We start from the raw sequence: 12,498 nt of genomic DNA, 5'->3' as shown, positions 1-12,498 counted from the left end.
CGGGATATCCTGGAAGGATATTGATCTCATCCCGTCAGTAGAGGATGCCTGGTCATTTTTTAAAAATGCCTTCCTCACCATCTTGAATAAGCATGCCCCATTCAAGAAATTTAGAACCAGGAACAGATATAGCCCTTGGTTCTCTCCTGACCTGACTGCCCTTAACCATCAGAAAAACATCCTATGGCGTTCTGCATTAGCATCGAACAGCCCCCGTGATATGCAACTTTTCAGGGAAGCCAGAAACCAATATACACAGGCAGTTAGAACAGCCAAGGCTAGCTTTTTCAAGCAGAAATTTGCTTCCTGCAACACAAATTCAAAAAAGTTCTGGGACACCGTAAAGTCCATGGAGAATAAGAACACCTCCTCCCAGCTTCCAACCGCTCAGAAGATAGGAAACACTGTCACCACCGACAAATCCACTATAATTGAAAATTTCAATAAGCATTTTTCTACGGCTGGCCATGCTTTCCACCTGGCTACCCCTACCCCGGACAACAGCACTGCCCTCCCCTCTGCTACTCGCCCAAGCCTTCCCCATTTCTCTTTCTCCCAAATACAGTCAGCTGATGTTCTTAATGAGCTGCAAAATCTGGACCCTTACAAATCAGCCGGGCTAGATAATCTGGACCCTTTCTTTCTAAAACTATCTGCTGAAATTGTTGCCACCCCTATTACTAGCCTCTTCAACCTCTCTTTCGTGTCGTCTGAGATCCCCAAAGATTGGAAAGCAGCTGCGGTTATCCCCCTCTTCAAAGGGGGGGACACCCTTGACCCTAACTGCTACAGACCTATATCTATCCTACCCTGCCTTTCTAAGGTCTTCGAAAGCCAAGTCAACAAACAGATTACCGACCATTTCGAATCACACCACACCTTCTCCGCTATGCAATCTGGTTTCAGAGCTGGTCATGGGTGCACCTCAGCCACGCTCAAGGTCATAAACGATATCGTAACCGCCATCGATAGGAAACAGTACTGTGCGCCGTATTCATTGACCTGGCCAAGGCTTTTGACTCTGTCAATCACCACATCCTCATTGGCAGACTCGACAGCCTTGGTTTCTCTAATGATTGCCTCGCCTGGTTCACCAACTACTTCTCTGATAGAGTTCAGTGTGTCAAATCGGAGGGTCTGTTGTCCGGGCCTCTGGCAGTCTCTATGGGGGTGCCACAGGGTTCAATTCTTGGACCGACCCTCTTCTCTGTTTACATCAATGATGTCGCTCTTGCTGCTGGTGATTCTCTGATCCACCTCTACGCAGACGACACTATTCTGTATACTTCTGGCCCTTCTTTTGACACTGTGTTAACAACCCTCCAGGCGAGCTTCAATGCCATACAACTCTCCTTCCGTGGCCTCCAACTGCTCTTAAATACAAGTAAAACCAAATGCATGCTCTTCAACCGATCGCTGCCTGCTCCTGCCCGCCTGTCCAACATCACTACTTTGGACGGCTCTGACTTAGAATATGTGGACAACTACAAATACCTAGGTGTCTGGTTAGACTGTAAACTCTCCTTCCAGACCCACATCAAACATCTCCAATCCAAAGTCAAATCTAGAATTGGCTTCCTATTCCGCAACAAAGCATCCTTTACTCATGCTGCCAAACATACCCTTGTAAAACTGACCATCCTACCAATCCTCGACTTCGGTGATGTCATTTACAAAATAGCCTCCAAAACCCTACTCAATAAATTGGATGCAGTCTATCACAGTGCCATCCGTTTTGTCACCAAAGCCCCATATACTACCCACCACTGCGACCTGTACACTCTCGTTGGCTGGCCCTCGCTTCATACTCGTCGCCAAACCCACTGGTTCCAGGTCATCTACAAGACCCTGCTAGGTAAAGTCCCCCCTTATCTCAGCTCGCTGGTCACCATAGCAGCACCTACCTGTAGCACGCGCTCCAGCAGGTATATCTCTCTAGTCACCCCCAAAACCAATTCTTCCTTTGGACGCCTCTCCTTCCAGTTCTCTGCTGCCAATGACTGGAACGAACTACAAAAATCTCTGAAACTGGAAACACCTATCTCCCTCACTAGCTTTAAGCACCAGCTGTCAGAGCAGCTCATAGATTACTGCACCTGTACATAACCCATCTACAATTTAGCCCAAACAACTACCTCTTTACCTACTGTATTTATTTATTAATTCATTTTGCTCCTTTGCACCCCATTATTTCTGTCTCTACTTTGCACTTTCTTCCAATGCAAACCAACCATTCCAGTGTTTTTTTAGTTTTTATTTTACTTGCTGTGTTGTACTCACTTCGCCTCCATGGCCTTTTTATATTTTATTTATTTATACATATATCTGTTTGCCTTCACCTCCCTTATCTCACCTCACTTGCTCACATTGTATATAGACTTATTTTTTTTCACTGTATTATTGACTATATGTTTGTTTTTACTCCATGTGTAACTATGTGTTGTTGTCTGTGTCGAACTGCTTTGCTTTATCTTGGCCAGGTCGCAATTGTAAATGAGAACGTGTTCTCAATTTGCCTACCTGGTTAAATAAAGGTTAAATAAATAAAATAAAATAAAAAATACAGAAAGATAGGGAGGGTGATGATCCATCTGGAGAGACTACAGAAAGATAGGGAGGGTGATGATCCATCTGGAGAGACTACAGAAAGATAGGGAGGGTGATGATCCATCTGGAGAGACTACAGAAAGATAGGGAGGGTGATGATCCATCTGGAGAGACTACAGAAAAATAGGGAGGGTGATGATCCATCTGGAGAGACTACAGAAAGATAGGGAGGGTGATGATCCATCTGGAGAGACTACAGAAAGACAGGGAGGGTGATGATCCATCTGATTGGAGAGACTACAGAAAGATAGGGAGGGTGATGATCCATCTGGAGAGACTACAGAAAGATAGGGAGGGTGATGATCCATCTGGAGAGACTACAGAAAGATATGGAGGGTGATGATCCATCTGGAGAGACTACAGAAAGATAGGGAGGGTGATGATCCATCTGATTGGAGAGACTACAGAAAGATAGGGAGGGTGATGATCCATCTGGAGAGACTACAGAAAGATAGGGAGGGTGATGATCCATCTGGAGAGACTACAGAAAGATAGGGAGGGTGATGATCCATCTGATTGGAGAGACTACAGAAAGATAGGGAGGGTGATGATCCATCTGGAGAGACTACAGAAAGATAGGGCGGGTGATGATCCATCTGGAGAGACTACAGAAAGACAGGGAGGGTGAGGATCCATCTGGAGAGACTACAGAAAGACAGGGAGGGTGATGATCCATCTGGAGAGACTACAGAAAGACAGGGAGGGTGATGATCCATCTGGAGAGACTACAGAAAGATAGGGAGGGTGATGATCCATCTGGAGAGACTACAGAAAGATAGGGAGGGTGATGATCCATCTGATTGGAGAGACTACAGAAAGACAGGGAGGGTGATGATCCATCTGGAGAGACTACAGAAAGATAGGGAGGGTGATGATCCATCTGGAGAGACTACAGAAAGACAGGGAGGGTGATGATCCATCTGGAGAGACTACAGAAAGATAGGGAGGGTGATGATCCATCTGGAGAGACTACAGAAAGACAGGGAGGGTGATGATCCATCTGATTGGAGAGACTACAGAAAGATAGGGAGGGTGATGATCCATCTGAAGAGACTACAGAAAGATAGGGAGGGTGATGATCCATCTGGAGAGACTACAGAAAGATAGGGAGGGTGATGATCCATCTGGAGAGACTACAGAAAGATAGGGAGGGTGATGATCCATCTGATTGGAGAGACTACAGAAAGACAGGGAGGGTGATGATCCATCTGGAGAGACTACAGAAAGATAGGGAGGGTGATGATCCATCTGGAGAGACTACAGAAAGATAGGGAGGGTGATGATCCATCTGGAGAGACTACAGAAAGATAGGGAGGGTGATGATCCATCTGGAGAGACTACAGAAAGATAGGGAGGGTGATGATCCATCTGGAGAGACTACAGAAAGATAGGGAGGGTGATGATCCATCTGATTGGAGAGACTACAGAAAGATAGGGAGGGTGATGATCCATCTGGAGAGACTACAGAAAGATAGGGAGGGTGATGATCCATCTGGAGAGACTACAGAAAGACAGGGAGGGTGATGATCCATCTGGAGAGACTACAGAAAGATAGGGAGGGTGATGATCCATCTGGAGAGACTACAGAAAGATAGGGAGGGTGATGATCCATCTGATTGGAGAGACTACAGAAAGATAGGGAGGGTGATGATCCATCTGGAGAGACTACAGAAAGATAGGGAGGGTGATGATCCATCTGGAGAGACTACAGAAAGATAGGGAGGGTGATGATCCATCTGGAGAGACTACAGAAAGACAGGGAGGGTGATGATCCATCTGATTGGAGAGACTACAGAAAGATAGGGAGGGTGATGATCCATCTGGAGAGACTACAGAAAGATAGGGAGGGTGATGATCCATCTGGAGAGACTACAGAAAGACAGGGAGGGTGATGATCCATCTGATTGGAGAGACTACAGAAAGATAGGGAGGGTGATGACCATCTGGAGAGACTATAGAAAGATAGGGAGGGTGATGATCCATCTGGAGAGACTACAGAAAGATAGGGAGGGTGATGATCCATCTGATTGGAGAGACTACAGAAAGATAGGGAGGGTGATGATCCATCTGGAGAGACTACAGAAAGATAGGGAGGGTGATGATCCATCTGATTGGAGAGACTACAGAAAGATAGGGAGGGTGATGATCCATCTGGAGAGACTACAGAAAGATAGGGAGGGTGATGATCCATCTGATTGGAGAGACTACAGAAAGACAGGGAGGGTGATGATCCATCTGGAGAGACTACAGAAAGATAGGGAGGGTGATGATCCATCTGATTGGAGAGACTACAGAAAGATAGGGAGGGTGATGATCCATCTGATTGGAGAGACTACAGAAAGACAGGGAGGGTGATGATCCATCTGGAGAGACTACAGAAAGATAGGTAGGGTGATGATCCATCTGGAGAGACTACAGAAAGATAGGGAGGGTGATGATCCATCTGGAGAGACTACAGAAAGATAGGGAGGGTGATGGTCCATCTGATTGGAGAGACTACAGAAAGATAGGGAGGGTAATGATCCATCTGGAGAGACTACAGAAAGATAGGGAGGGTGATGATCCATCTGGAGAGACTACAGAAAGATAGGGAGGGTGATGATCCATCTGATTGGAGAGACTACAGAAAGATAGGGAGGGTGATGGTCCATCTGATTGGAGAGACTACAGAAAGATAGGGAGGGTGATGATCCATCTGATTGGAGAGACTACAGAAAGATAGGGAGGGTGATGATCCATCTGGAGAGACTACAGAAAGATAGGGAGGGTGATGATCCATCTGGAGAGACTACAGAAAGATAGGGAGGGTGATGATCCATCTGATTGGAGAGACTACAGAAAGATAGGGAGGGTGATGATCCATCTGGAGAGACTACAGAAAGATAGGGAGGGTGATGGTCCATCTGATTGGAGAGACTACAGAAAGATAGGGAGGGTGATGATCCATCTGGAGAGACTACAGAAAGATAGGGAGGGTGATGATCCATCTGATTGGAGAGACTACAGAAAGATAGGGAGGGTGATGATCCATCTGGAGAGACTACAGAAAGATAGGGAGGGTGATGATCCATCTGGAGAGACTACAGAAAGACAGGGAGGGTGATGATCCATCTGGAGAGACTACAGAAAGACAGGGAGGGTGATGATCCATCTGGAGAGACTACAGAAAGATAGGGAGGGTGATGGTCCATCTGATTGGAGAGACTACAGAAAGATAGGGAGGGTGATGATCCATCTGATTGGAGAGACTACAGAAAGATAGGGAGGGTGATGATCCATCTGGAGAGACTACAGAAAGATAGGGAGGGTGATGATCCATCTGATTGGAGAGACTACAGAAAGATAGGGAGGGTGATGATCCATCTGATTGGAGAGACTACAGAAAGATAGGGAGGGTGATGATCCATCTGGAGAGACTACAGAAAGACAGGGAGGGTGATGATCCATCTGATTGGAGAGACTACAGAAAGATAGGGAGGGTGATGGTCCATCTGATTGGAGAGACTACAGAAAGATAGGGAGGGTGATGATCCATCTGGAGAGACTACAGAAAGATAGGGAGGGTGATGATCATCTGGAGAGACTACAGAAAGATAGGGAGGGTGATGATCCATCTGATTGGAGAGACTACAGAAAGATAGGGAGGGTGATGATCCATCTGGAGAGACTACAGAAAGATAGGGAGGGTGATGGTCCATCTGATTGGAGAGACTACAGAAAGATAGGGAGGGTGATGATCCATCTGGAGAGACTACAGAAAGATAGGGAGGGTGATGATCCATCTGGAGAGACTACAGAAAGATAGGGAGGGTGATGATCCATCTGATTGGAGAGACTACAGGAAGACAGGGAGGGTGATGATCCATCTGGAGAGACTACAGAAAGATAGGGAGGGTGATGATCCATCTGGAGAGACTACAGAAAGATAGGGAGGGTGATGATCCATCTGGAGAGACTACAGAAAGACAGGGAGGGTGATGATCCATCTGATTGGAGAGACTACAGAAAGATAGGGAGGGTGATGATCCATCTGGAGAGACTACAGAAAGATGGGGAGGGTGATGATCCATCTGGAGAGACTACAGAAAGATAGGGAGGGTGATGATCCATCTGGAGAGACTACAGAAAGATAGGGAGGGTGATGATCCATCTGGAGAGACTACAGAAAGATAGGGAGGGTGATGATCCATCTGGAGAGACTACAGAAAGATAGGGAGGGTGATGATCCATCTGGAGAGACTACAGAAAGACAGGGAGGGTGATGATCCATCTGATTGGAGAGACTACAGAAAGATAGGGAGGGTGATGATCCATCTGATTGGAGAGACTACAGAAAGATAGGGAGGGTGATGATCCATCTGGAGAGACTACAGAAAGATAGGGAGGGTCATGATCCATCTGATTGGTTTAAGAGACGTCTGGATATTGTGTATCAGGATGTTGTGGCCATATACACAGATGGTTCAAAAGATCCAAGGACAGGAAGTACTTGGTCGGCGTTTGTAGAGCAGGAATGTGGGGTGAAAGTCAGGAAACGTATTACAGATCATCTGGCTGTATATACGGTGGAGATGATGGCCGTACTGTTGGCCTGGCAGTGGGTGGAGGAAGGTATTTGCTCTGATTCATGTGCAGTGTTAAGGAGTCTCCAGTCCTTTATATCATGTATCAGACAAGACCTGATTCATGTGCAGTGTTAAGGAGTCTCCAGTCCTTTATATAATGTAGCAGACAAGACCTGATTCATGTGCAGTGTTAAGGAGTCTCCAGTCCTTTATATAATGTAGCAGACAAGACCTGATTCATGTGCAGTGTTAAGGAGTCTCCAGTCCTTTATATAATGTAGCAGACAAGACCTGATTCATGTGCAGTGTTAAGGAGTCTCCAGTCCTTTATATCATGTATCAGACAAGACCTGATTCACGTGCAGTGTTAAGGAGTCTCCAGTCCTTTATATAATGTAGCAGACAAGACCTGATTCATGTGCAGTGTTAAGGAGTCTCCAGTCCTTTATATCATGTAGCAGACAAGACCTGATTCATGTGCAGTGTTAAGGAGTTTCCAGTCCTTTATATCATGTATCAGACAAGACCTGATTCATGTGCAGTGTTAAGGAGTCTCCAGTCCTTTATATAATGTAGCAGACAAGACCTGATTCATGTGCAGTGTTAAGGAGTCTCCAGTCCTTTATATCATGTATCAGACAAGACCTGATTCATGTGCAGTGTTAAGGAGTCTCCAGTCCTTTATATAATGTAGCAGACAAGACCTGATTCATGTGCAGTGTTAAGGAGTCTCCAGTCTTTTATATAATGTAGCAGACAAGACCTGATTCATGTGCAGTGTTAAGGAGTCTCCAGTCCTTTATATCATGTATCAGACAAGACCTGATTCATGTGCAGTGTTAAGGAGTCTCCAGTCCTTTATATAATGTAGCAGACAAGACCTGATTCATGTGCAGTGTTAAGGAGTCTCCAGTCCTTTATATAATGTAGCAGACAAGACCTGATTCATGTGCAGTGTTAAGGAGTCTCCAGTCCTTTATATAATGTATCAGACAAGACCTGATTCATGTGCAGTGTTAAGGAGTCTCCAGTCCTTTATATCATGTATCAGACAAGACCTGATTCGTGTGCAGTGTTAAGGAGTCTCCAGTCCTTTATATCATGTATCAGACAAGACCTGATTCATGTGCAGTGTTAAGGAGTCTCCAGTCCTTTATATAATGTAGCAGACAAGACCTGATTCATGTGCAGTGTTAAGGAGTCTGTTAGGTAGTGTATACAGTACCTGTACTGACTGTTACTTTTTGATTTTGACCCCTCCTTTGTTCAGGGACACATTATTCCATTTCTGTTAGTCACATGTCTGTGGAACTTGTTCAGTTTATGTCTCAGTTGTTGTTATGTTTATACCAATATTTAAGTTTGCTGAAAAATAAACGTATTTTTTTGCTGAGTTTAGTTGTATTGATGATAAGGTTTTTATGGTTTTAAATTAGTACTAAAGACTGGCACCTTTAACCAGTGAAGTTTCTTTAAGATTGTACATTAGTTCAGCGTAGCTACACTCTCTTGATAGAATCTAGTAAATACAAATGTTTTTACTCCCCTTTGTGGTCACCATGTGAAGTGTGAACACTATTAAGCTACTGGCGCCAAGACTGGGAGTCGCGGCCACATGACAGCAGCATCCGTTCTGAGAAGCGGAGGCTCAGTGGGGGAAATAACGAAGCTACTAAAATAAACATGTTTGTGGCTCGTAGCATTGCAGCAGATCACAAAGATCTAATCCACGATGTTTCCTACGATTTTCACGGCCGGAGAATGGCAACTTGTTCAAGTGACCAAAGTGTCAAGGTAAAAAAAACTAGTGAGCTAAGCTAGCTAGCTAGTAGCAGGCTAGCTTGCTTGCTAACTCTTTAACCTTATTGATTTTTAACTAAACAGCTTATTCAGCAAACAAATTAACTGCAGCTAGTTAGTTTACTTGATTACCATTACCCACCTTTAGAGAAGTAATTCACTGACAATATTTGCAGTTTTAAAACAGTTAGCTAGCTAACGTTAACTAAGCTAGCCAGCTAGCTAACGTTAACTAAGCTAGCCAGCTAGATTGCAAGCCATCCAGCTAGCTTGCTATGCTAGTTAGGATGTAAACAAAATGCCCAGACTGTAACCAGAGCTTGCTTTAGTGAACCATTGTCAATGTTCTGCATCCTTCAGGTTTGGGACAAGAGTGAAAGTGGGGAGTGGCACTGCACTGCCAGCTGGAAGGCAAGTCTGTTTTATTTCTTACATGCCAAGATTTAAAAGTGTGTTTTAAAGTATTTGCTTTGAATTGTAGCTAGCTACTAGGCCTAGCTGTAGCTAGCTCCTCTCCCTTTTTGAAAGGACTTTCTTTGCTTATTCAATTCCCGAAATGGTCTGTAGAATGAAGGTTTGTTATTGACTGGTCTTTGCAGACACACAGCGGGTCAGTATGGAGGGTGACCTGGGCCCACCCTGAGTTTGGACAGGTGCTGGCCTCCTGCTCCTTCGACCGAACAGCCGCTGTGTGGGAAGAGATAGTTGGGGAGTCTAACGACAAACAGAGGGGGCAGAGCCACTGGGTAAGACTCCTTTCAGCTACGAGCCTGGGCCCACATACACTGCTCAAAAAAATAAAGGGAACACTTAAACAACACAATGTAACTCCAAGTCAATCACACTTCTGTGAAATCAAACTGTCCACTTAGGAAGCAACACTTATTGACAATACATTTCACATGCTGTTGTGTGTGATTGACTTGGAGTTACATTGTGTTGTTTAAGTGTTCCCTTTATTTTTTTGAGCAGTGTATATTTGTACTGTCTCAACAATTCCAATTGTCTTTGTCCTGCCGATCTTGTACCAGGCTATTATCCAGCCACTGCTGTGAGGTGATTCTTTACCCAAGTTATCGGGTCAAAGAGACATGTGCCTTGGTGTGCAGTATCGGCAACACATTCTCGTTCTGTTTAGATAAAGAGGACGACTCTGGTGGACAGCAGGACGTCGGTGACGGACGTGAAGTTCGCTCCTAAACACATGGGTCTGATGCTGACGACGTGCTCAGCAGACGGGGTGGCGAGGATCTACGAGGCTCCAGACGTGATGAACCTCAGCCAGTGGTCCCTGCAGCACGAGATCTCCTGTAAACTCAGCTGCTCCTGTATCTCCTGGAACCCCTCCAGGTCAGCTTCACTGAGTCCATAGATTTAGGCCCAAATTCACTCCAGGTGAAACCAGTCAGTGATTTTTAAGATTAAAATTACATTTACATTTAAGTCATTTAGCAGACGCTCTTATCCAGAGCGACTTACAAATTGGAAAGTTCATACATATTCATTCTGGTCCCACCGTGGGGAATGAACCCACAACCCTGGCGTTGCAAGCGCCATGCTCTACCAACTGAGCCACACGGGACCAAATAAATCACTGTATTCGTCAATTGTACACAATGTCCAATGAACTGAAATGTTGACTTCTGCTTTGATTAACCAATGGCAGTGTTGCTGATTGTACACTGCACAACACACTGTAACACCCCTGTGTCACATTCTCTATAGCAGGGGTATTCAACTCTTACCCGACGAGGTCCGGAGCCTGCTGGTTTTCTGTTCTACCCGATAATGAATTGCACGTATCTGGTGTCCCCGGTCTAAATTAGAACAATGACACAATGCAGTGACACTGGCTTCGAGGTCTAGAGTTGAGTTTGAGGGCTTTAGAGTTTCTCAAGATGTCACTTGAGTTTTCCACTGCTGTGAAAATGCATTTGGAGCTTTCCTTCAGCTGTAGATACTAATGGGCTATTGTATTGATGCCTATTAGCATGTTACCTAGTTTAATAACTGTCTATTTATCCTTCAGCTGTAGATACTAATGGGCTATTGTATTGATGCCTATTAACATGTTACCTAGTTTAATAACTGTCTATTTATCCTTCAGCTGTAGATACTAATGGGCTATTGTATTGATGCCTATTAACATGTTACCTAGTTTAATAACTGTCTATTTATCATTTTCTCCTTAGCTCCCGCGCCCACCCTCCCATGATAGCAGTGGGAAGTGATGACAGCAACGTGATGTACGGTGGGAAGGTTCAGATCTACGAGTACAATGAAAACACTAGGTCAGTCCTATTACCTGGTTATTACATTATTAGTATAATGAAAACACTAGGTCAGTCCTATTACATTATTAGTATAATGAAAACACTAGGTCAGTCCTATTACCTGGTTATTACATTATCAGTATAATGAAAACACTAGGTCAGTCCTATTACATTATTAGTATAATGGAAACACTAGGTCAGTCCTATTACATTATTAGTATAATGAAAACACTAGGTCAGTCCTATTACATTATTAGTATAATGGAAACACTAGGTCAGTCCTATTACATTATTAGTATAATGGAAACACTAGGTCAGTCCTATTACCTGGTTATTACATTATTAGTATAATGGAAACACTAGGTCAGTCCTATTACATTATTAGTATAATGGAAACACTAGGTCAGTCCTATTACATTATTAGTACAATGACAACACTAGGTCAGTCCTATTACATTATTAGTATAATGGAAACACTAGGTCAGTCCTATTACATTATTAGTATAATGGAAACACTAGGTCAGTCCTATTACATTATTAGTACAATGGAAACACTAGGTCAGTCCTATTACATTATTAGTATAATGGAAACACTAGGTCAGTCCTATTACATTATTAGTATAATGGAAACACTAGGTCAGTCCTATTACATTATTAGTACAATGACAACACTAGGTCAGTCCTATTACATTATTAGTATAATGGAAACACTAGGTCAGTCCTATTACATTATTAGTATAATGAAAACACTAGGTCAGTCCTATTACATTATTAGTATAATGAAAACACTAGGTCAGTCCTATTACATTATTAGTATAATGGAAACACTAGGTCAGTCCTATTACATTATTAGTATAATGGAAACACTAGGTCAGTCCTATTACATTATTAGTATAATGACAACACTAGGTCAGTCCTATTACGATATTAGTATAATGGAAACACTAGGTCAGTCCTATTACATTATTAGTATAATGGAAACACTAGGTCAGTCCTATTACATTATTAGTATAATGGAAACACTAGGTCAGTCCTATTACATTATTAGTATAATAAACACTAGGTCAGTCCTATTACATTATTAGTACAATGACAACACTAGGTCAGTCCTATTACCTGGTTATTACATTATTAGTACAATGAAAACACTAGGTCAGTCCTATTACATTATTAGTATAATGGAAACACTAGGTCAGTCCTATTACATTATTAGTATAATGAAAACACTAGGTCAGTCCTATTACATTATTAGT

The 12,498-nt window shown here is 43.5% G+C and overlaps 1 protein-coding gene across 4 annotated transcripts in view; it reads left to right on the top strand.

Moving 5' to 3' along the window:
- The first annotated feature begins 8,747 nt into the window (after positions 1-8,747).
- Positions 8,748-12,498, top strand: part of LOC129837541 (nucleoporin SEH1-like) — a 168,329-nt gene continuing 164,578 nt past the window's right edge. For 2 of the 4 annotated variants that reach the window (XM_055903826.1, XM_055903825.1), the window contains exons 1-5: positions 8,751-8,966; positions 9,333-9,383; positions 9,572-9,718; positions 10,111-10,322; positions 11,165-11,263. In XM_055903826.1, the coding sequence (XP_055759801.1) occupies positions 8,856-8,966; positions 9,333-9,383; positions 9,572-9,718; positions 10,111-10,322; positions 11,165-11,263 (620 nt within the window). In that variant the 5' untranslated portion in view covers positions 8,751-8,855. Of the gene's footprint in view, positions 8,967-9,332; positions 9,384-9,571; positions 9,719-10,110; positions 10,323-11,164; positions 11,264-12,498 lie in introns of all 4 variants that reach the window. The other 2 variants (XM_055903827.1, XM_055903823.1) reach the window with 2 other exon arrangements.

The sequence above is a fragment of the Salvelinus fontinalis genome, chromosome 38, assembly GCF_029448725.1.
Source record: "Salvelinus fontinalis isolate EN_2023a chromosome 38, ASM2944872v1, whole genome shotgun sequence".
Lineage (NCBI taxonomy): Eukaryota > Metazoa > Chordata > Actinopteri > Salmoniformes > Salmonidae > Salvelinus > Salvelinus fontinalis.
Note: the sequence above shows the minus strand (reverse complement) of the source record. Positions and strands in the feature narration are given on the sequence as shown.